Source organism: Spinacia oleracea, chromosome 5, assembly GCF_020520425.1.
Source record: "Spinacia oleracea cultivar Varoflay chromosome 5, BTI_SOV_V1, whole genome shotgun sequence".
Taxonomy (NCBI): domain Eukaryota; kingdom Viridiplantae; phylum Streptophyta; class Magnoliopsida; order Caryophyllales; family Amaranthaceae; genus Spinacia; species Spinacia oleracea.
Window position 1 is genome coordinate 68,336,809 of NC_079491.1, and position 23,082 is coordinate 68,359,890.

General features: G+C 37.3%; 1 protein-coding gene across 1 annotated transcript; it reads right to left on the minus strand.

Annotated features, from left to right (window-relative positions):
* Positions 1-13,870: 13,870 nt before the first annotated feature.
* LOC110789612 (uncharacterized) lies at positions 13,871-22,646 on the minus strand. The gene is made up of 4 exons (XM_021994314.2): positions 22,386-22,646; positions 18,187-18,309; positions 14,335-14,454; positions 13,871-14,231 (listed from the first exon to the last, which is right to left on the minus strand). The coding sequence occupies exons 1-4, from the start codon at positions 22,423-22,425 to the stop codon at positions 14,161-14,163; spliced, it is 354 nt and encodes a 117-aa protein (XP_021850006.1). The 5' UTR covers positions 22,426-22,646; the 3' UTR covers positions 13,871-14,160.
* Positions 22,647-23,082: the final 436 nt, after the last annotated feature.

Genomic DNA, 23,082 nt, shown 5'->3' on the forward strand with positions numbered 1-23,082 from the left:
TGTGCATTGACAAGCGTGTCGACTCGAAACGGTGCGTGTATTCCGGAACGGAGGGAGTAATATCTAATCAAACTGATAATTACATTGGAAAAAAATATTTGCCTTATACCACTCATGGAAGCTACGACCTCTCTTTAAATCTGTGGAATAAAAAGAAAATACTTTGTATAATTCGAGTTGTTTTATTTTTCTTTATTGAACATGTAAAACCCATTAAGGTAACTCTTTATTCATTTTTAAATATTTGTCCTTATGATATACAAAATCGTCCATATAAGAGTACCATTTTTGAGGCAAAATTTAAATCTTAAAACATGATAATACTCCGTAATCAATAAAAGTTAAATAATGAAATGCGGAAGAATTAAATGCATTGAAGAACTACCTAGAGGCCTAGAGCCCATTAAAGAAAAGAGAAAAAAGAAAAAGAAAAACTTAAACTATTGGTGTGAGGCTTCAAACTCGGATTGCTTGAACAGATTACTTGATGGAGATTGCCAACTAAACTACGCCTCTCACCTTGTTGTTATATGCAGTAAATCTATTCTAATATTTAATAGCAGGGAAGTTTAAATTTATAGGTTATGATACATATGACAAAACATAAATCATGCGGAAAAACCATAAAGCCAGGAAAGCATATTATTTACACATAATAATTTAGCATAGTTTAGATGCATACACTTTGTTGCGTGCCCTCCCTAGCTGCGCCCGAACCGAACAAGAACAAGTCTTTAGGACTCCAAGTGTCGTCCCTCCGTAGATAGTCCACAGCACGTCCGGATCCGCCTTAAGCTTGACCAACTAGAATCGCCCTTAAGGTTGCTTAGGAATTTCGGCTAATATGGTGCAAGTGTATTGCTGATTTTTTCTTCAAAATCTTACCTTTAGAATACTTCAATTGTATCTCTAAATAATGACCCTAGGCACTTATTTATAGAGGTATGGAAAGGGAACTGGAATCCTACTAGGATACGAATTAATTAAACTAGAATCCTATTAGAACTCTAATTAATTAATTTATCCTTTTAGGATTAGGAATTTAATCATATATCAAATCCTAATAGTTTTAGGATTCGTGTATGAACACAAACACACACACACACGGCAGCCCACGAGGGGCGCCTATGCGCGCGCCGCCTTCGAGCTCGCAGCCCATGCCACGAGGCCCACACGCTGCTGTGGCCTTGGCGCGCGCTGGGCCTGCCTTGCGGGGGGGCCTGGGCGCTGCCTTGGCTTGGGGCGTTTGTGGCGCGCTGGCTTGCTGGCGATGGCCCGGCTTCGTGCTGGGCCTTCGTCCGGCAGGCCTCGTCCGATGCTTATTCGTACGATGCGCTTCAGATTAAATTCCCGGTTCCGGAATTTATTTTCGATACGAACAATATTTAATATTTCCGATTTCGGAATTAATTTCCGTTTCAAATAAATATTTAATATTTCCGTTTTCGGAATTATTTTCCGATTCCGATAATATTTCTGATTCTGACAATATTTCCGATTCCGACAATATTTCCATTTCCATTAATATTTTCCGATACGTACCATGTTTCCGTTTCCGGCAACATCTACGACTTGGATAATAATTATATTTCCGATACGATCCATATTTCCGTTTCCGGCAATATCATCGTTTCCGAAGTATTCATTTCTTGCTTGTGACGATCTCAGCTCCCACTGAAACCAAGATCCGTCGATTCCAAATATCCATAGATGGAGTATTTAATGCCATTAAATACTTGATCCGTTTACGTACTATTAGTGTGACCCTACGGGTTCAGTCAAGAGTAAGCTGTGGATTAATATCATTAGTTCCACTTGAACTGAAGCGGCCTCTAGCTAGGCATTCAGCTCACTTGATCTCACTGAATTATTAACTTGTTAATTAATACTGAACCGCATTTATTAGACTTAACACTGAATGCATACTTGGACCAAGGGCACTATTTCCTTAAGTCTCCCACTTGTCCTTAGGGACAAGTGTGCATTACCTAATTCCTTTGTCACTCGATGCTTGCTCTTGAACATAAGGTAAGAGTTGTCATCCTTATTATGTCCAGAGGTGTTTCTCGGTTTCAGAGTTCAACTGATCAAATAAACAGATAATCATAGCCTATGATTCATCCGAGCACGGCCATGCATTTTACAGTTTCTAGCTCTCCGAGTGGCCTTGTACAACTTTTAAGCATCTCATCCCGATTTATGGGAGGACAATCCCAATCTTGCGATCTTGAGATTAGACTTCGTTTGATAGGTGATTACCTGAGCGTTACCTTTATAGCCTCCTTTTACGGTGCGACGGTTGGTCAACGTCAAAGCAACCAGTTCTCAAACAAGTAATCTCAAACACTCAGGTATTGAGGATTTAGTGTCGAATAATTTTAATGAAATTTACTTATGACAGATTTTCATCTCTTACAGTAAAGTTTCATAGGTCTGTCCGATACTAGTCTTCCCAAAGTAAGTATGTATGCAAATAATTACGACATTGCCATGTCCATATAGTTCAAGAAACAGAATTATTAGTCATCTTGCATTCCAGTCGTCTAACGTTTTCTATGCGTCCAATTTTATAGAAAACTCCGACCAGGGACCATTTTAAACTTTTGACATTCAAGTTCACTTGATAGACATTTCTTAGTCACAGGACTGGTCCTGACAGTCTATCTTGAATATTTTGTCAAATTGAAGGGACTCATCATTTAATAAACCACAAATTAAATGGAAAAATGAATTCTATTCATTTATTGTGAATGATTAACCAATAATGTTTTACAAAGAATTAAACTCTAAAACTTTAAAACATTAAATAAGGACATCAAAGCCATTCTCCAATATGCTTGATTCCCATAGCTGCAGTGTGCGAGTTGTGCTTCGCCTGCGGTAGAGGTTTAGTCAATGGATCTGATATGTTGTCATCAGTTCCAATCTTGCTTATCTCGACTTCTTTTCTTTCAACGAACTCTCGTAGAAGGTGAAATCTACGAAGTACATGCTTGACTCTTTGGTGGTGTCTAGGCTCCTTTGCCTGTGCAATAGCTCCGTTATTATCACAATACAGGGCTATTGGTCCTTTAACGGAGGGGACTACACCTAGTTCACGTATGAACTTCCTTAGCCATATAGCTTCCTTTGCTGCTTCATGTGCAGCAATTTACTCCACTTCAGTTGTAGAATCCGCAATGGTGCTTTGCTTAGCACTTTTCCAGCTTACTGCACCTCCGTTGAGGCAGAAGACAAACCCAGACTGTGATCTGAAATCATCTTTGTCGGTTTGGAAACTTGCGTCCGTATAGCCTTTAACAATTAATTCATCATCTCCACCATAGACCAGGAAGTCATCTTTGTGCCTTTTCAGGTACTTCAGAATATTCTTGGCAGCAGTCCAATGTGCCTCTCCTGGGTCTGACTGGTATCTTCTCGTAGCACTGATTGCGTACGCAACATCCGGGCGTGTACATATCATAGCATACATTATTGAACCAATCAATGATGCATATGGAATCCCATTCATTCGTCTACACTCATCAAGTGTTTTTGGGCACTGAGTCTTGCTTAGAGTTATTCCATGAGACATGGGTAGGTGGCCTCGCTTGGAGTCTGCCATCTTGAACCTATCAAGCACCTTATTGATATAAGTGCTTTGACTAAGTCCAATCATCTTTTTAGATCTATCTCTGTAAATCTTGATGCCCAATATGTACTGTGCTTCTCCTAGATCCTTCATCGAAAAACATTTCCCAAGCCAAATCTTGACAGAGTTCAACATAGGAATGTCATTTCCGATAAGTAATATGTCGTCGACATATAATACTAGGAAAGAAATTTTGCTCCCACTGACCTTCTTGTATACACAAGATTCGTCTGCGTTCTTGATGAAACCAAAGTCACTGACTGCTTCATCAAAACGTATATTCCAGCTCCTTGATGCCTGCTTCAATCCATAGATTAATTTCTTTAGCTTGCATACCTTTTAGCATTCTTTGGATCCTCAAAACCTTCAGGCTGTGTCATAAACACAGTTTATGTTAAAACGCCGTTTAAGAAAGCGGTTTTGACATCCATCTGCCATATTTCGTAATCGTAATATGCAGCGATTGCTAACATTATCCGAATAGACTTTAGCATTGCAACTGGTGAAAAGGTTTCATCGTAATCCACACCGTGGACTTGCCTGTAACCTTTTGCAACCAATCTAGCTTTGAAAACTTCAAGTTTCCCATCCTTGTCCTTTTTCAGTTTGAAAACCCATTTGCTTCTAATGGCTTGGTAGCCATCTGGCAAATCGACCAAATCCCATACTTGGTTTTCTGACATGGAGTCTAATACAGATTACATGACTTCTTGCCATTGCTTGGAGCTAGGGCTCGTCATAGCTTGTTTGTAAGTCGCAGGTTCATCACTTTCAAGTAATAGAACGTCATAGCTCTCGTTCGTCAAAATACCTAAGTACCTTTCCGGTTGAGATCTATATCTCTGCGATCTACGCGGGGTTACATCTCTAGATTGACCATGATTCTCACCAGATGCTTCTAAAGATCTCTGAGTTTCATCCTGAATGTCATCTTGAGCATTCTCTAGAGTTTGTTGTTCGACTCGAATTTCTTCGAGGTCTACTTTTCTCCCACTTGTCATTTGGAAATGTGATTCTTCTCCAAAAAGACACCATCTCGAGCAACAAACACCTTGTTCTCAGATGTATTGTAGAAGTAATACCCCTTTGTTTCCTTTGGATAGCCCACAAGGATACATTTTTCAGATTTTGGATGAAGTTTGTCTGAAATTAATCGTTTGACGTATACTTCACATCCCCAAATCTTAAGAAAAGACACTTTTGGAGGCTTTCCAAACCATAACTCATATGGAGTCTTTTCGACAGCTTTAGACGGAGCTCTATTTATAGTGAGTGCAGCTGTATTTAGTGCATGTCCCCAAAATTCTAATGGAAGTTCGGCCTGACCCATCATTGACCTAACCATGTCTAGCAAGGTTCTGTTCCTCCGTTCTGACACACTGTTCCATTGTGGTATTCCAGGAGGAGTCAATTCTGATAGAATTCCACATTCTTTCAGATGGTCATCAAATTCATAGCTCAGATATTCACCGCCTCCATCAGACCGCAGTGCCTTAATCTTCTTGCCTAATTGATTCTCTACTTCACTCTGAAATTCCTTGAATTTGTCAAAGGATTCAGACTTATGCTTCATTAGGTAGACATAACCATATCTACTGAAGTCATCAGTGAAAGTGATAAAGTAGCTGAAACCACCTCTAGCATTTGTACTCATTGGTCCACATACATCTGTATGGATTAAACCCAATAGTTCAGTTGCTCTTTCTCCAACTTTAGAGAAAGGTTGCTTTGTCATTTTGCCAAGTAAACATGATTAGCACTTACCATAATCCTCTAAGTCAAATGGTTCTAGAATTCCTTCCTTTTGAAGTCTTTCCATGCGTTTCAAGTTAATATGGCCTAATCGACAATGCCACAGATAGGTGAGATCTGAATCATCCTTTTGGCCTTTTTGGTATTTATGTTATAAACTTGTTTGTCGTGATCTAATAAATAAAGTCTATTGACTAATCTAGCAGATCCATAAAACATCTCTTTAAAATAAAACGAACAATTATTGTCTTTTATTAAAAAGGAAAATCCCTTAGCACCTAAGCAAGAAACTGAAATGATGTTTTTAGTAAGACTTGAAACATGGAAACACTCTTCCAGTTCCAAAACTAGCCCAGAGGGCAACGACAAACAATAAGTTCCTACAGCTAATGCAGCAATCCGTGCTCCATTTCCCACTCGTAGGTCGACTTCACCCTTGCTTAACTTTCTACTTCTTCTTAGTCCCTGTGAATTGGAACATAAGTGTGAGCCACAACCTGTATCTAATACCCAAGAAGTTGAATTAGCAAGTATACAGTCTATAACGAAAATACCTGAAGATGGAACGACTGTTCCGTTCTTCTGATCTTCCTTTAGCTTCAAGCAATCTCTCTTCCAATGCCCCTTCTTCTTGCAGTAGAAGCATTCGGATTCAGAAGTGGGTTGACTGACCTTCCTCTTTTCAGACTTGGCGCCAGTTTGCTTAGTTGGGCTGGCCTTGTTTCCACCTTTCTTAGCATTCCTCTTCTTTCTAGATTTCTTGAACTTGCCCCCACACACCATAAGCACATCTTGCTTATCACTTTTGAACGTCTTTTCAGCGATCTTCAGCATACCGTGAAGCTCAGTGAGCGTTTTGTCCAGACTATTCATACTGTAGTTCAGTTTGAACTGATCATACCCGTTATAAAGAGAATGGAGGATGGTGTCTACAGCCATTTCCTGAGAGAATTGCTGATCCAGCCGACTCATATTCTCAATGAGTCCAATCATTTTGAGAACATGTGAACTTACGGGCTCGCCTTTCTTAAGCTTGGTCTCAAGAATTTGCCTATGAGTCTCGAATCTTTCGACCCGAGCCAGATCTTGGAACATGTTCTTTAACTCACTGATGATCGTGAAAGCATCTGAGTTGATGAACGTTTTCTGTAGATCTGCACTCATGGTTGCAAGCATTAGACATTTCACATCCTTGTTGGGATCAATCCAACGATTGAGGGCTGCCTGAGTGACCCCTTCGCCTGCGGCTTCGGGCATCGCCTCTTCCAGGACATACTCTTTTTCTTCCTGCATAAGAACTATTTGCAAGTTCCTTTGCCAGTCAAGGAAGTTTTTCCCGCTCAACTTCTCCTTTTCGAGAATTGATCGAATGTTGAATGAATTGTTGTTTGCCATAATTAAAACTACAATTCAAAAAGAATAAACAAATAAATAATCATTCATAGTTTCTCTTAATAAACTTAAATTCTAGCATACATGCATAATTCAATGTTTATTAAGCATTTTATTCAAGTTATGTGTTCCGGCAGGTGTGAATAAAATGATTCCAAGATCCTAAAATCCATTGAAGAATTAAGCACATTATGTATTTAGACTCAATTCTAAAATCTTTTAGGTAAGCAAAAGCCTTGTTCTAATAGTCTAAAAACTACTCTTGGTTGATAGGTACGTCTAAGAACTTATTAGGTAAACCTATCGATTTTTCCACGACATAAAAGGACTCCTTACTTATATCGTTGAGTTTCACCAAAACTAACATGTACTCACAATTATTTGTGTACCTTACCCCTTTAGTATCGACAAGTAACACCTCGCTATGGCGGAAAACTATTACTAAGATCGATGTAAAGGATATCCAAGTAAGTGTTATTTTGGCATGGCACCTTTTAACTCAATTTTTAAGTTTGGAACTTAAGGCTCTTACTATGTTGGTTAGATTTTAAGTGAACTAAAATCCTTAATCATGCAACATAATCAAGCCACAATCTCATGCATAATTAAGACATATTTAAAGCAATAAATAACTTAAAGCATGCATAAGATAAATGTGATCTAGTATGGCCCGACTTCATCTTGAAGCTTCAACTTCAAAGTCCGTCTCGAAAATGGAAACTTCGTCTTGAATTTCACCGTGGGAGGCGCCATTTTCTCCAAATAGGATAAGCTATAATTAAAACTAATTACAACTATTTGATGGTACTCAGACCATATTTAAATTGAAAAACAAATTTGGTGCATTTGACCAATTACATTCAAATTAATGGTACGCATACCATATTTTCTATCCTATTTGGGCCATACTAGTCACTTCATAACCTGCAAAACAGTACATATACAATATATACCATTCATCCATTCATTATCATGAATGGCCCACATAATTGGTTAGTTAAAACACATTGTATGCATCATATAAACATTTGCAGCAATTAATCAAGGGCACCAATAATCTACCAATTATTCAGTCCTTATTAATTCTAATCAAGTTGTTTAACCTTAAAGGATTTGTAGACCTAATCAAGAGTTTATGACTAAAAAGGGCTCCCACTTAAACCAATAAATTCATATGTTTTACTAATTTTAAACATAAAAATGTATTTTTAGTCTAACCGGAAACATACAAATTTAATTAAAATTTAAAACTCATATAAATTTATAATTGAATCCATTTATTTAATTTATTTTCAGTCGAATTTAAATTAATTCAAGGTTTTTTAATTTTAGTAAAATAATTAGAATAAATAAAATTTATAATAATTATAATATTCAAAATTAAAATCCAAGAAAATAATTTAAATTATTAATTTTAAAATTAATTAAAATTACTTGAACTGAAAATTTCAAATTAAAATTTAAAACTCGACAATCGTAACATGACGAGCACTTGGGCTTGCGCCCAAGCCCCATCGATTGCACGACCATCGCTGGCCCATGGCACGTCATCGCAGCAGCCACGCGCAAACGCAGCAAGCCAAGCTACGCTTGCGCGCAGCCTGCCCGCCCGTAGCATCGCAGCAGCTACGATGTGCTCGCTCGCTTGCTCGCGCAAGCATGCGCTCGAGGCCACGCGTGTTGGCGCGCTGAGCTGCGATCGCTGGGCGACCAGCTCTCGCCCTCGCGCGCGCGCGCCTCTGCTCGTGCCATGCCATCGCTGCTCGCTCATCGCAGACATGCGCGCAACACTCGACACAAGGCAGGGCTGCTGCCTTGTGCTCGCGCGCCACTCGCCTTGCTCGCTGCATTCGTACCGCATGGGCGACGAGCTCCCTTGCTCGTCGTCGCATGCCCGCACTATACAACATCACTTAAGGGTAACACGTAGCGTCCATTGCTTTGTGCGTGCAAGTTTATGAGCGAATTTCATAAAAATTTAAAATTTTTAATTCAAAATTAACGACAAATTAATAAAACATATTAATTTCATAATTTTAGGGCGAAAAATCGAAAATTTATTAATCAATTAATTTCCGATTAACATGGATTCAAATCTAGGTCATAAAAATTTAAAATTTAACACAAATTAACAATTTTTATGGTGGTTTTTTAATCATAGGTATCTAATTAAATTATTAATTAATTATGAAAATCAAATCAATTCTAAATTATTCGAATTTCAACAAATTAATCATAATTACAAATTAGATTCCATAATTAACAAGGCTAGGCATTCAAACTTGTTAAACATATACAGTATGTCAATAAAAAATTCAAGATTTATCAACAAGAATCGCAAATATTTAATTTAACATCTTAAATTTACAAACTTTTGCGTTCGAAAAACTAAACCTCCGAAAAGTCATAGTTAGGCTTCGAATTTGGGAATCCTGGGTTCGGCCGAAAAATATTCTTTTTGTCAAAATTTTAGAATGCCTTTTACATGCGGAATTGACACAAAAATCACTCGATTTGGATGAGTAACGAAGAAACTGCCGAAAAAACTGCGTACATATAATTAAATAAACGCAATTTGCAATTAATTAATAATTACGAAAATTAATCACCCCTTTTAATTCCTTGCAAATTTGTAATATTTACCCATGTTTATGCAATTTAGATTATGAAAATAATAAGAGGCTCGTGATACCACTGATAGGTTATGATACATATGACAAAACATAAATCATTGCGGAAAAACCATAAAGCCAGGAAAGCATATTATTTACACATAATCATTTAGCATAGTTTAGATGCATACACTTTGTTGCGTGCCCTCCCTAGCTGCGCCCGAACCGAACAAGAACAAGTCTTTAGGACTCCAAGTGTCGTCCCTCCGTAGATAGTCCACAGCACGTCCGGATCCGCCTTAAGCTTGACCAACTAGAATCGCCCTTAAGGTTGCTTAGGAATTTCGGCTAATATGGTGCAAGTGTATGGCTGATTTTTTCTTCAAAATCTTACCTTTAAAATACTTCAATTGTATCTCTAAATAATGACCCTAGGCACTTATTTATAGAGGTATGGAAAGGGAACTGGAATCCTACTAGGATACGAATTAATTAAACTAGAATCCTATTAGAACTCTAATTAATTAATTTATCCTTTTAGGATTAGGAATTTAATCATATATCAAATCCTAATAGTTTTAGGATTCGTGTATGAACACAAACACACACACGCACGGCAGCCCACGAGGGGCGCCTATGCGCGCGCCGCCTGCGAGCTCGCAGCCCATGCCACGAGGCCCACACGCTGCTGTGGCCTTGGCGCGCGCTGGGCCTGCCTTGCTGGGGGGGCCTGGGCGCTGCCTTGTCTTGGGGCGTTTGTGGCGCGCTGGCTTGCTGGGCGATGGCCCGGCTTAGTGTTGGACCTTCGTCCGGCAGGCCTCGTCCGATGCTTATTCGTACGATGCGCTTCCGATTAAATTCCCGGTTCCGGAATTTATTTCCGATACGAACAATATTTAATATTTCCGATTCCGGAATTAATTTTCGTTTCGAATAAATATTTAATATTTCCGTTTTCGGAATTATTTTCCGATTCCGATAATATTTCCGATTCTGACAATATCTCCGTTTCCGGCAATATTTCCGATTCCGGCAATATTTCCATTTCCATTAATATTTTCCGATACGTACCATGTTTCCATTTCCGGCAACATCTACGACTTGGATAATATTTATATTTCCGATACGATCCATATTTTCGTTTCCGGCAATATCATCGTTTCCGGAGTATTCATTTCTTGCTTGTGACGATCTCAGCTCCCACTGAAACCAAGATCCGTCCATTTCGAATATCCATAGATGGAGTATTTAATGCCATTAAATACTTGATCTGTTTATGTACTATTTGTGTGACCCTACGGGTTCAGTCAAGAGTAAGCTGTGGATTAATATCATTAGTTCCACTTGAACTGAAGCGGCCTCTAGCTAGGCATTCAGCTCACTTGATCTCACTGAATTATTAACTTGTTAATTAATACTGAACCGCATTTATTAGACTTAACACTGAATGCATACTTGGACCAAGGGCACTATTTCCTTCATAAATCCCATATAGATTGCCACGTGGCTGGCCCCCTTTTGGCATTCCAAGTTTTTTTTATAAAGAAACTAGCTTTTGAGCCCCGTTCAAAGAACGGGCGGTTGTACAATGGTTATTTAGTCTATCTTTTTAAGTTCTAATTTTTGTGAGGTTGTGATTTTAGAGTGAATATATGACTTAAATAGAGGTAAATTTTGAAAGTTGGAAGAATACATAAATTAATAGTGTATTAATATCGAGTGTTAATCGGGAAGATGAAGTGAAAAATGTTGAATGAATAGACTGTATGAGGAAGATGGAGTGAAAGAGGTGATTGGAGTTGTATAATATATCAAACAACAAAGAAAAAATAAAATAAAAAAGCAAATTGTTGGAGGAAAGAATGGATGACACGTGTCATCTAATCAAATGTGTTGACACATGTCATTTAATCAAATGTGATTTTGCTTTTGACATGTGTCATCTAATCAAATGTGTTGGCACATTTCATCTAATCAAATGTGGTTTTTCTTTTTAAATACTAGGCATAGATTATGTTTGTATTCATCAAAAAGATAAAATAACTGAAAAATCCATTCCCATTTTCACATTTTTAAAACAGAAAAAACTGCCCTATTGTTTTACTGCTCAATTTCTCATGTCGTTTCATTGGTTTCAATTGTAATTTTTAATTTTCAATCGTTTTTAAAGGGTTTTTTTTCCTGAATCACACCCTTTCGGTTCATCGTTCATTTCAACTTCCCCTCTCTCAGACTTATTGCCCATCAATTTCCACGGACTTGCAAAGGTTAGAAAATTATCTTAACTTCAATTATTAATGGCAAAGTGATTGCTTTGTTGGTCTAGGGATTGTTAACATGGTTTTGTAGTCCTGCACTCCTGCCATCTCGGATAATTCATCAGATAGTTATAGTACTTATGTTGAAGACTTTTATCTTCCTTAATTTACCTGAAAATTTGACATTGGATATTTAAGTTATTCACGCTTAAGTTGTGTGTATTATATGTTTTTCAGAGATGTGAAGAAGGGGATATGATCCTCTTGGGTAAATAGTTCTCTTACCAAATGTTTTCTTTAAATTTCACTTCCGAACAGATTTCGATCTTCTTTTAAAACTCAAATCCCATCATAAATTCATAACCTAAAGAAAAAGAGACAAGGGGAACCATCATATAGGAGATGGAAAAGCTTGGATGTTTAAGTCATTTGTTTGTGACAATGTTTCTTACGGCGTTTGCCGGTTTCGTGGCGATGTCGACGATAACAGATATTACAATGGAAACACTCTGTCCTGGCAAAGATGAATGTTCCCTCCCCATCTATCTCTCTGGTTTCCAACAGGTGGGACGTACGTTTCTCTCACTTTTTGTTTTTCCATATTTTCGTGTTTCTCCTTGCTTTCCTGAGAGGCTATCAATATGGTTAGGAGTATATGACTTTACCATAGGCAAATATATAAACTTTTATTCAAAAATCCTACAAATATTGGTTTAAATAAAAATAAATCCGTGCATCGCCTGGGCACAATCTGTGGACAATTTGCAAAACAAATATATTTCTTCCGATACATAAGTAAGTATTTGCTTGAGAGAGAACCGGTTTATAGAGAATGCAAAGCAAAATAGGAATGTTAGGTAAGAATTGAATGTGTCATTTCAACTTGGAAATTGGACTATATATAGGGCTAGCGTTTTGAGAATTGTTCCCAAAACCTAGCTATCTGGTTGGCTAGCCTTTCAGGGAGAGACACGTCTCCTTTGTTATCCAGAACTTAAAGGGCTTAATGGGCATCTTTAATCTAGGCTTTCATTGGCTTTTAAACCCCACCTAGAGTTCTACTTTGCGGCTGCAATTAGGAGCGACTTTTTAACTCAATTCAATGATGTGCCTTGATCGCGGAACGATTGGCCGAGGTAATTTATGCTACATCAAATAGGTTGTGTCATCTAATGTGAATTTTTTTGGTTCTATTACGAGAAGTTTCCACCGCTTTCGGCGAGTGGACTAATCACCGCGAGAGTTTGCATGGGTACCTCGATGTACAACATCCCTCCCAATTTAGGTTTTATCTATTCTCAAGACTCGAACCCAAGACCTTGGTTAAGGAGCAAGAGGCCCTAAACCATTCATGCCAACCTCAATTGGTAGATGACTCAATGAATGTTGAATATTTTTCATTTGGTTATATGTTTTTCCATTAGCATTTCTCTGTATAAACTGCTGCTGGAAAACTATTTTCAGAAAACATAAGCTTTTTTTTTTAATACACAGTACAAGTTCGGTCCAACAGGCCCTAAAATATGTTATGGACTACCCAAAATGTCATTTTATCGTTAGAGAGATTTTCTTTTTTTGGCAAATATTGTTAGAGACATTTGCAATATGAGCCATACCCTAACCAAGTACAAACTTCATGTTGCAGCTAATCATTTCACTCATCGTAAAATTTACAGTTTCTATAATTAGAAGTCACGTGTGTAATCATTTCGGTAGTGACTGAAGAATTTTCATCCCTAACTCTTGATACATCTTCCTCTTGGTTCAGTGTGTGTATTATTGTTTTGTACGTAGTATTACAGTATACCAAGCCCGATAAAGTAAACTTTCATGTAACCTAAAGAGTGATTCAAACAAAGGTGTCGTACCAAGGGTTATGTTATAAGGACAGAAATTATCAGATCAATTACACACCTTCCCTCTGTACTGCCCTGTTTTTTCGGCGTAAATACCCAAACTTGCCGTCAATTCACCTGGGTTGCTGTATCTTCGGTGTGCATATGCGCTGCTGCACCATCCTGAACTGCCAACAATTACCAACATTTTACAATATGCAAAGAAGAGGATAAACTTCTACCAAAAAGGAATACACAAAGAGGACAAACAAGAGACGATCAAAATGTACCGGACTGCAACACAGAGTCACTGCTAAAAATTATGAACCCCTAATGAAATATTTGCAGAGCACGTACGAGGAACTATATATGTGGGAATCACCACCAGACTAAGAGCAATTAGTATCTTTGTTCAGTTGCTTGGATAACCTATCATCTGTAAACTCTAGCACATAGCGTAGCAACAAATAAACTGAAGTAGAATAGTACACCACATGTTTCTCCAGATGCATCTAAATTCACCCCTCAGTAGCTGAGTTGAGTCAATGAGCCTATTTCCGATAGGATATACGGCAGAAAAAAAATTGTGCAGATATTCCTGCAGGTCTACATGAAAAAACCACTATAGTATTGCTTTACATGATTTACAGCCTTGTCAATTTTGGTTTAACTTCCAGTTCTCAAGATTCACGGTCACTGATCAAGTTTGTAGGCTCACTCATAACATAATTAGGCAGTTCATACTTTGCACCTGCAAAAGCAAAATAAGACTTCAAAGTAAGTTTTTAAAACAACACTTAGGCAGTTGCTGAAATAAAAATTTAAGTTAAGGTAAAGTTGAATGGGTACATCACCTCTCTCATCATAGCAAACAGTCAGGTCATGATTTTGCACAATTACTCCAGCACTGTCGATAATTGTCTGTGCCAAGTTCAGATCAGCGTCCACAGCAGCACGGAGTGCATCCCAGATTTCTGATAAGAAAAAGTTTTCATCATTTATCCTAAAATATGACACCCGCCCACCATTAGGAAGTTCTTACATCCAACAATATGAGGACAAGTTAACAAGCAACATAGTGACTGTAACACAAACATCAGAAGGTCCTAATAAATGTAAAGCTAACATGTACAGGGCAAATAACAATATAATACGAAGTATAGCAAAAGAAATTTGACAAATCTCCCAGCACCAGCTATTCATTGATCATATGAAGAAACCTTCCATCGTATGTGAATCAAAGGAACTGACAACGGTCCTATTGCATAGTTTAATAAATTGGTCTACAAAGGCAAGCAAGAAAACAAAGAAGGTAGAAGTGACTAAACAAGGAGAAATCTTGCAGTGAATTTACATGTTAAAGAAACATTATGTAATAGGACACAACGACTATAGGTAATCTTCGTCAACTACAAATCGTAGTTATCAACGTGGCAACAGACCACACAGAATGAGTAACTGTTGACTAGCAAATAAGCTAAATACGAGTCAACATGTGTCCCTGTCATGAAAATTTTGGAGAAAATACTTTGACATAAAGCACAATTCAAGCATAAATATTTAGCCTATAATGCTTGTCATAGAACTTTGGGAAAACCAAACATAGCTTAAGACATAATTCAAACCCAGCATGACACTCACATTAACACACAAAATTTGGAAAGCAATATTTGCCAACTTAAAGTATACAGCTAGTAGCAACTGGAAAGAGGTTCAAATTAAAACAGAGGTCGTTCAACAGACTGCGGGAGCATATTTACCAGTTAAAAAATCTATAAAACGGCCAAATAAACAAACACAAAATATTTGTACCAGACTCTCTCAATTCTCATGGCGTAGAAATTAAGTTGGAATGATGGGGATATACTTTGGAATTGAGAGAGTGTGGCAACATAATATTTTGAGTGTAAGTTTAGTGGTGATTGATGAGTGGATTGTCCAAGGTTAACATTTCTGTTACCTAGGATCTATTATCCAAAAAGATGGCGAGTTGGATGGAGATGTTGCCCATACAATTAAATTAAGTGGAAGAGTGCTATGTCATTTCTATGTGCCCCATAGATCGAAGGAAAAATTCCACCGTATGATAACTAAACCTGCAATGTTATATGGTATGGTATATGGTACAAAATTTAGAGCTCTGAAACAATGCTTTGAATGTGACGGAGATGCGTATTTTGCATTGGATGTGTGCCATACAAGAAAGGATGTGTCGAGGAATGAGGTAATTAGGAAGAAAGTAGGGACTACATCGACTGAGAGCAAGATGAGGGATGATCGATTAAGGTGGTTTAGCCATGTAAGACGAAGACCAATTATGCGTCGTTTAAAAGGCTTGAAGAGTGAGAAACAGATGAAATTATGAGGAGTATAACGAAACAAACTTGGAAGAGGGTGATTGAGAGTGATATTAAAAATTTATTGGGGAATTAGGAAAATATGACGTCAGATAACTGAGTGGCGGGAGATAATATATGCCGACAACTCAACATGCCTTCTCTCCCATTAGGATGTTTTTTTTCTTCCTCAAATTGTGTTTTTCTTTAAACTGACCTTGTTTTCTTGTTTCTTATTTTTCGTGTCGCATTACCCTCACTTTTATTTTTGCGTGTATCTTTAACATAACCTTTTACTTTATTTATTTATTCATGTTTCGCGAAAGGTTCCTTTTGATGGTTCATGTTAGGGGAGCCCAGATCTTTATGGGACTAAGGCTTTGTTGTTGTTGTCGTACTCTCAATTCTCAAAAACTCAAGTATCTGTCCTCAAAATCTGCCATTAGAATCTGTAGCAAGTCTCCCCACCCACCTACCGGGAGGATCAGCGAAAAAGCAATTGTCTCCCCCACTGAACAGACTATAGCACATCACATGCACACAGGATTCCTCAACAAACTTTAGATGAGTTCATAAGCTTATCGCCTTTCTACCACCAAAACCAGGATACAAAATACTGAAAGCTTCTTTCTACAAGTTCATGAGGTGGGGCAAGTCTTTGGGCTTAGGACTAAGGTGGGTTTCTTATACCTTTCCCTGAGGGCTGCCGCTACTAGCAAACTCCATGATAGAAGCCTAGTGTAAGTGTGGGCCATGTGGCCCTTGGCACCCAAGAATGTATTAGCATTAAAAACCAAAAATATTAGATGAAATTGCTACATCTATAGTTGAGCAAGAGTGTAGATTTACCCTAAGTACACAGTCCAACTCCAAAGAAAAGGTTTAACATGGTTAGGGATACTATATTTCATACCGAATCATCCATGCTATCTAGAGAAGTTGTACCGAGTAAAAACAATCTAATCAGTTAGGAGAGTTTATGATCAATACCAATCAAAACCTGTACTATGAAATTCTACCTGCTTCCATGCAGGTATACTAAAAACTCACTCAATACGTCTATCTTCCACAATCTTTTTACAGCTTGTTTAATTTAAGAAATTCCATCATCCCCTATACCAAGGATAGAGTAGAACAAAAATAAACTTATAGAAAACCATTCCCCCACCCTTTTACACATTTATTAATGTGCATGACCTTTACATTTTGACAACTCCAACAACCGGAAGAAGGGGGGATTATGTTCAGAAGTAAGCAAGTATATAGACAGAGATGGAGTACTCTTTTATAACACAAATTGCAGCATGCCAAAAACAGGACATCATAACCCCTTCTTAGAGGAGCAAGACTATATCAAACATGTCCTAGACAGATGATTCTGATCAAGCTCTCCAACTTATGTCCACATGAAATATTTGATAAGTAATTTTTTCGCTAAATTGACCTCGCATCTAAGAATGCCTAGTAACATCTGGAATCTAGTAATTGAACGGTCTAAATCACAGTAACTACCAGTCTACCAGCCCCCAGAAAAAGAAAGTCCTTCAGATTAGGCCTCAAAAGAAAGTAAGAAACATCAATCAAAATCCTTAGAGCTAGAAAAGTAGAAATGCCATATAGTTTGCATAGTTGAAGTGCTGTCATGTTCCTTGACCATGATCTGCAATCTACATTATGCATTGACTTGTCAATTACTTTACTACAATTTTGAGTACTACTGGGGGGACGCCTACATTACCAACTGCAATTTGAACACAACAGCAATTATGTTAAGTGATGGAAATAGAATCACTTAACTATTTCCATTATCTAATGTTTGGTGTGAGAGTTGTAGTAACATAATCTATTTCCGGAGCGTAACCATTAGCACAATTTGTTACCTTTCCCAACCCTATGGTAACCAAATTGTTATCCTCCTCAATCCCCAATTTGATACAAGTGATTCCTTTCTTAAGCTATACCAAACAACTAATAATGGTAATAGTTAACATTACCTTTTCCCTCCTTATTTGTTTCCATTCCATTTCCTTTCCTAAATTTATAGCAAACACGCGTTAAAACAGAAACATGCTACTAGTCTACTACCCATTATATCCCTCACTCCTGAGTCCTGACATCATAAAAGGTTTCAGAGGCACAACATCAGGCACTAAGTCATGGATTTGGTGTTACATACACAACATAATAATAGAAGACCACATGTGGCACTACATGCAAAAACGTCCACACATGAAAGGAGAATCTAAGCAGCCATACATACTGTTGCAGATATTGCAACACGCCAAGCCAGGAACTTCTAAAGACCATAACACCTACACAGACAATTACTATGAAGTTCAAATGCAGAAAATTGCATGTTGAAACAATTACCTCGCGTGCCACCATAGTGAGGTGCAGTGTCCCAGAATTCCTCACGCATCTTATTCAGTTGTGCCCTAGTTATTGGTTCCGTGTGCCTCCATGGCTTTGGCTTTCGAATCTTCTTAGTACCATCTGTCAAGGCACAAACAGAGAAATGGTTTCAAAGGGACAGCAATGCAACATGCCAAGTATAGTGACAGGCTTAAAGGTCTCTCACTTCCTTAAAACCAAAAACATAGGGGGACAGACAAGGGTAAAATAGCAGAGTCGTATAGGCAGAGAGATAAACCAATAGACACGCATCCAGATTTTTTAATACGTAGAATTACAAACAACAATAATCTATAGATCAGTACAGCAGTTTCACTGAACAAACGACAACAGGTGTTGGAATCTTAAATGAAGAACTCGTACTGGTACCCACAGTTCAAACATTAAAAATCAATGCATCCACGTTCCTTCTCTAACAAGCATGAAACCTGAAAGGATTTGGATCCATCAGCCTGATAACACAATGAGCCATTCAAACTTTAAAGTTTCATGTCCTAAAACTACAAACACAAAGAGATAGAGAAGAGGTTATAATGCCACTTTCCTATCCAGTAATCAGCTTACGCCAGGGGAATGTTCTCATATTAGCAGTGTACACACAACTTACAATCATCATATAACCATATAGTCGCGTAAGTCGCTTATACGCCTAACTTTGGATTACTGTAATCATCAAATTCTATTTCTTACTGTAACTAATATAAAGTATTATATCTCAGTTGAGAAAATCTACACTCGCTTTCACAAGCTACCAAACTCGTCAACATCAACCCAAATGGTAAATGCTTTTACCCCAAAATATTTGACTAAAATTCAACTGAGTTTCAGAAACAAACAGAAGCTGCCTATTGAAACTGATTGGCATTCCTATAAGATGACTGAGTAACTTCAATCTTTTGTGTTTCCTATCTCCAGAATTTTATACTCAGGGTTTGAATGAGCACATAGAATGTATAAGAAAGTACGGGGAATTAGGGGAAACTAAAAGATAAATGCACCAGCTTAGGAATAGTAGCAGTTGATTGATCTTACAACTTATTCCACTCCATTTCACTAACTTCCAATAATATACAAAGTAAAATAAGGACAAAAATGAAGTGAGAAGATACAAATGACACTAGCACTAAAGAAAAGAATTGCAAAGAGGAAACTGGCATAAATCCTCCAACTTCACATTCAAGAAAAAAATCAGCCATTTGCAGTCCAGTTGAAATGATAGATTATTAACATACAACCGGGAAAAAGATACGAGGAACCCCTTTTATTTTCATTGTTTCCATATACAGGAAAAGGGAGGAGTTAAGAATAGCAATCTAGATCAAATAAATAGCACCATACCTAAAATTAGCAACAGGTATTTACAAGAATCACAACTGAGTAAGATGAATTAAGCAATCTGTATGGCATACTAAAACTTCCCACTTTTTAATCTGTATTCAACTCCATTGAAAAATAATAATCAGTTAAGACACTTTTAACTATCACGACTGCGATGAAGAAACAAGACCGGCTTAACAAATACAAATCGTGTCACTAAAATTTTATCAAAAATGCAAAATCTAAATGTTTGTGCTACATCAGCCAAATCACTATTGTAGACAGAATATTCCAAAACCTTATGCAGTATGCAGTTATTTCAAATTTTCAACCATAGAAAATAAAACATCAGTATCTGCAAGAAGCCTCTCTGAAGCATATAACTTCACCGGGCATCTAGATTCTAAGATACAAGAACAATAAAATGCAATATGCATGAAAATGTAGAAGGAAAATAAATAAAAATGAAAGAAACGGTTATGTTTCACAGCTCAGAATTGATGGTAATAGTTTGTGTTTTCCATTTAACAATTTCTTTTGCTAAATAATATGTTGGAGGGAATAAATGTATTAACAATTGACAAAAAATTAATCTGCAATCTTAGTATTTAGCTTATAAGTTCTACAAAATAGAGCTCAAGGTGTGACGTTTTTATACATGCACAACATTATTCAATTCTATAAATCAGGAGCATTGTATGTTCTTCAATTGGTTCAGATTGACAGGTATTCCTTAACCTTAAAATGTTTCAGACCACCAATCTAAACCCGCATCTAGGTCACTAAATAAGTTACGTTTTCGTATACTGATCATGTTGAAGATTCCTTTTATGCTAGTTCTGGACCAACCTTTCTCCAACTATGAAGTTCCCCAAAAAGCTGACAGGTAATAATGATGCAGTGATGAAAAATTTGAGAAACAACAGAGGAGGATGATAAACAACAAAGACGGTCAGAGACAGAGACATATCAGGGATGATAAACAACAAAGTTGGTAATCGTACTCCTCTGTCCGAAAATAAAAGTGACCTAGTTGAGAATGGTCGCAAAAAATTGCAAAAACAGTGATAGTTTATGAATGTATTTCGCTAAATTCCCCTACTTGAATTGATTGATAGGAAGAGTATGGAAATGTCCAAACAATGATAAGGAAATCCTAGAGAAATCAAGTCAAATATTTCATTATGAGGGTTTGAGATGCTTTTTGACACTCATTTGCTATGTTACTCAAACTCTTGAATTCATCTAAGTACCCGTATTAAATCCCTGACACCTTGAAACACCTTGACATGAATATGGACACTTTATACCTAGTTTCAACCCAAAACACATGGGAAATTTTCATAAGATATCCAATTAAATTTGCCACTCCAAAACAATGACTTTGCAGACCAATAAACTAATCAAGGATATAACTGGCATGAGCACCTATTTGACAGTGACCAGGCTCATCATCAACATTTTTTAAACTATTATCTTAACTCCTCTACCCTGACAACTTAGATTTGAGGCTAACTACTAGAAAAGGATACTCAGAATGCCACGGCGTTACCAAGTAAAACATAAATCAAATTCCAGAATACACGATAAACATGTGAACTGCCAAACAGCAATGTCTCAATATGATAAAAAGAGGGTAACGATGACAACATGAACAAAGATTATCCCTAATTATCCACTAAGAAAACCTTTTTATCTACCGTTTCTCCCGTCCCCCGCAAGAACAACATTGAATACTCAGAATGCCACGGCGTTACCAAGTAAAACATAAATCAAATTCCAGAATACACGATAAACATGTGAACTGCCAAACAGCAATGTCTCAATATGATAAAAAGAGGGTAACGATGACAACATGAACAAAGATTATCCCTAATTATCCACTAAGAAAACCTTTTTATCTACCGTTTCTCCCGTCCCCCGCAAGAACAACATTGAACAGCCAAACAAATCCTAAAGGTCATGAATAAAGATTACCCCTAATTATCCGCTAAGAAAACCTTTTCATCTACCGTTTCTCCCGTCCCCCACAAGAACAACATTGAACAGCCAAACAATCCTAAAGCTGTGATGAAGAACCGACTGTTATCCACAAAACACATATAGATAACTTTTCCTTCCCAATTAAGCAAATGAACTAGACAGCAGCGTAAAATATGTATTATTCCAGAAACTGTACGCTCAAACAGTAAAATCTCAAATCCTGTTTTGATTAGCACATAATGATGCACGTTCTTTACAACTCGAATCAATCACTAATTCTTATCTTTATCAACTTAAAGACAAAATTATCACAATACTTTACGTTTTACGAAGTTGAATGATTGCATTCAATGAAGAAACAGAAGCAATCAGGACAGCGCAAGGTCACACCTTCACTATTCAGTTCAAGAATTATTGATAACTACTTCAAAGAATCACAGTGCACATTCAACCAAGAAAAAGTCACCACAAAAGCCTAGGTAAGTCAATTTGAATTATTGCACATTCAATGAAGAAAGCTAAGCATTTCGAACAACGCAATTTTGTCACTACTCATAAGTCATAATCATAATCAAGAATTCACTGCTTCAAACAATTACACTTCCAATTAAGGAATTAAGCCAGAAATTTGTTACTAAATTCGCCTATATCAGTAATTCAGCATCACAAATTCAACTTAATCATAGAAAGTGTCGAAATCAACAAACAAAAAGCTCCACTATACTGTCAAAAATCAACATTACGAACTGGACATATTCGACGAAATGCAGGATCAAGAGCCACAAACAAATGAAAAAATTGAATGTTTAATTAAGTTTCTTGAAAATCAAAGACGAAAAAGGGAAGTTGAAGCTCACCAGAAGTAGTAGCTTTGTCACGCGAAGATATGCAACCCATGGCGGAAAAACCCGAGCGAAGAAGACGATCGAATCTCTCTCTACTTTCTTTCTCTAGAAGTTAGCGTGAGAACAATGAATCAGCAACGGAAGGAAGAATCAAGACATTCAAGAGAGAGAGAGGAGAGAGAAATTGGGAATTTGTATTTAAGGGTGAAGAAGAAGAGCTGAAAAGAAATGGATCGCTGTTTAGAAAGTGATTTGGATATGTAATGAAATTATTTGTTTGATAATTATGAGATTTATGACCCTACCACGGTAGACCTCTTATTTAGAGAGATGGAAGAGTCCACTTTTAGTCGCTTGCTACGGAGTACTGCTGGAGTGCTAGTGTGGCATGTATAGGAGATCTGCCCCGTTGATTTGCGAGCAAAAAATATTAGAGGATATTTTCGTAATTAAAAAGTTAAAATATATACTGTTCGAATCTTTTTTCGATAAAGGAATTTCTGAGATCATTATCGTAAATGATTTTTTAGTGTCCTGTATAGAATAGTCTAAACGCACATATTATTTACAAATTTTATTAACATTATAATCTCTATTATATAAGGGAAGAGTTGAGGTTATTTTAGTAAAATCGCTTTTGGTGTCTTCTATTATACCCTCAAACCCTTCGCCAAAACCTGCTTCACTTCCTCATTTTAAACTTCGTCAC

What these genes read in the sequence shown, in the direction of transcription:
- LOC110789612 (XM_021994314.2), bottom strand. Translation starts at nt 22,425, where the DNA reads ATGGGTTGCATATCTTCGCGTGACAAAGCTACTACTTCTG. An exon ending in TGACAAAGCTACTACTTCTG is followed by an intron (nt 18,310 to 22,385) that starts GTGAGCTTCAAC and finishes GTGCCTTGACAG; the next exon opens with ATGGTACTAAGAAGATTCGA. An exon ending in TGTTTGCTATGATGAGAGAG is followed by an intron (nt 14,232 to 14,334) that starts GTGATGTACCCA and finishes TTGCTTTTGCAG; the next exon opens with GTGCAAAGTATGAACTGCCT.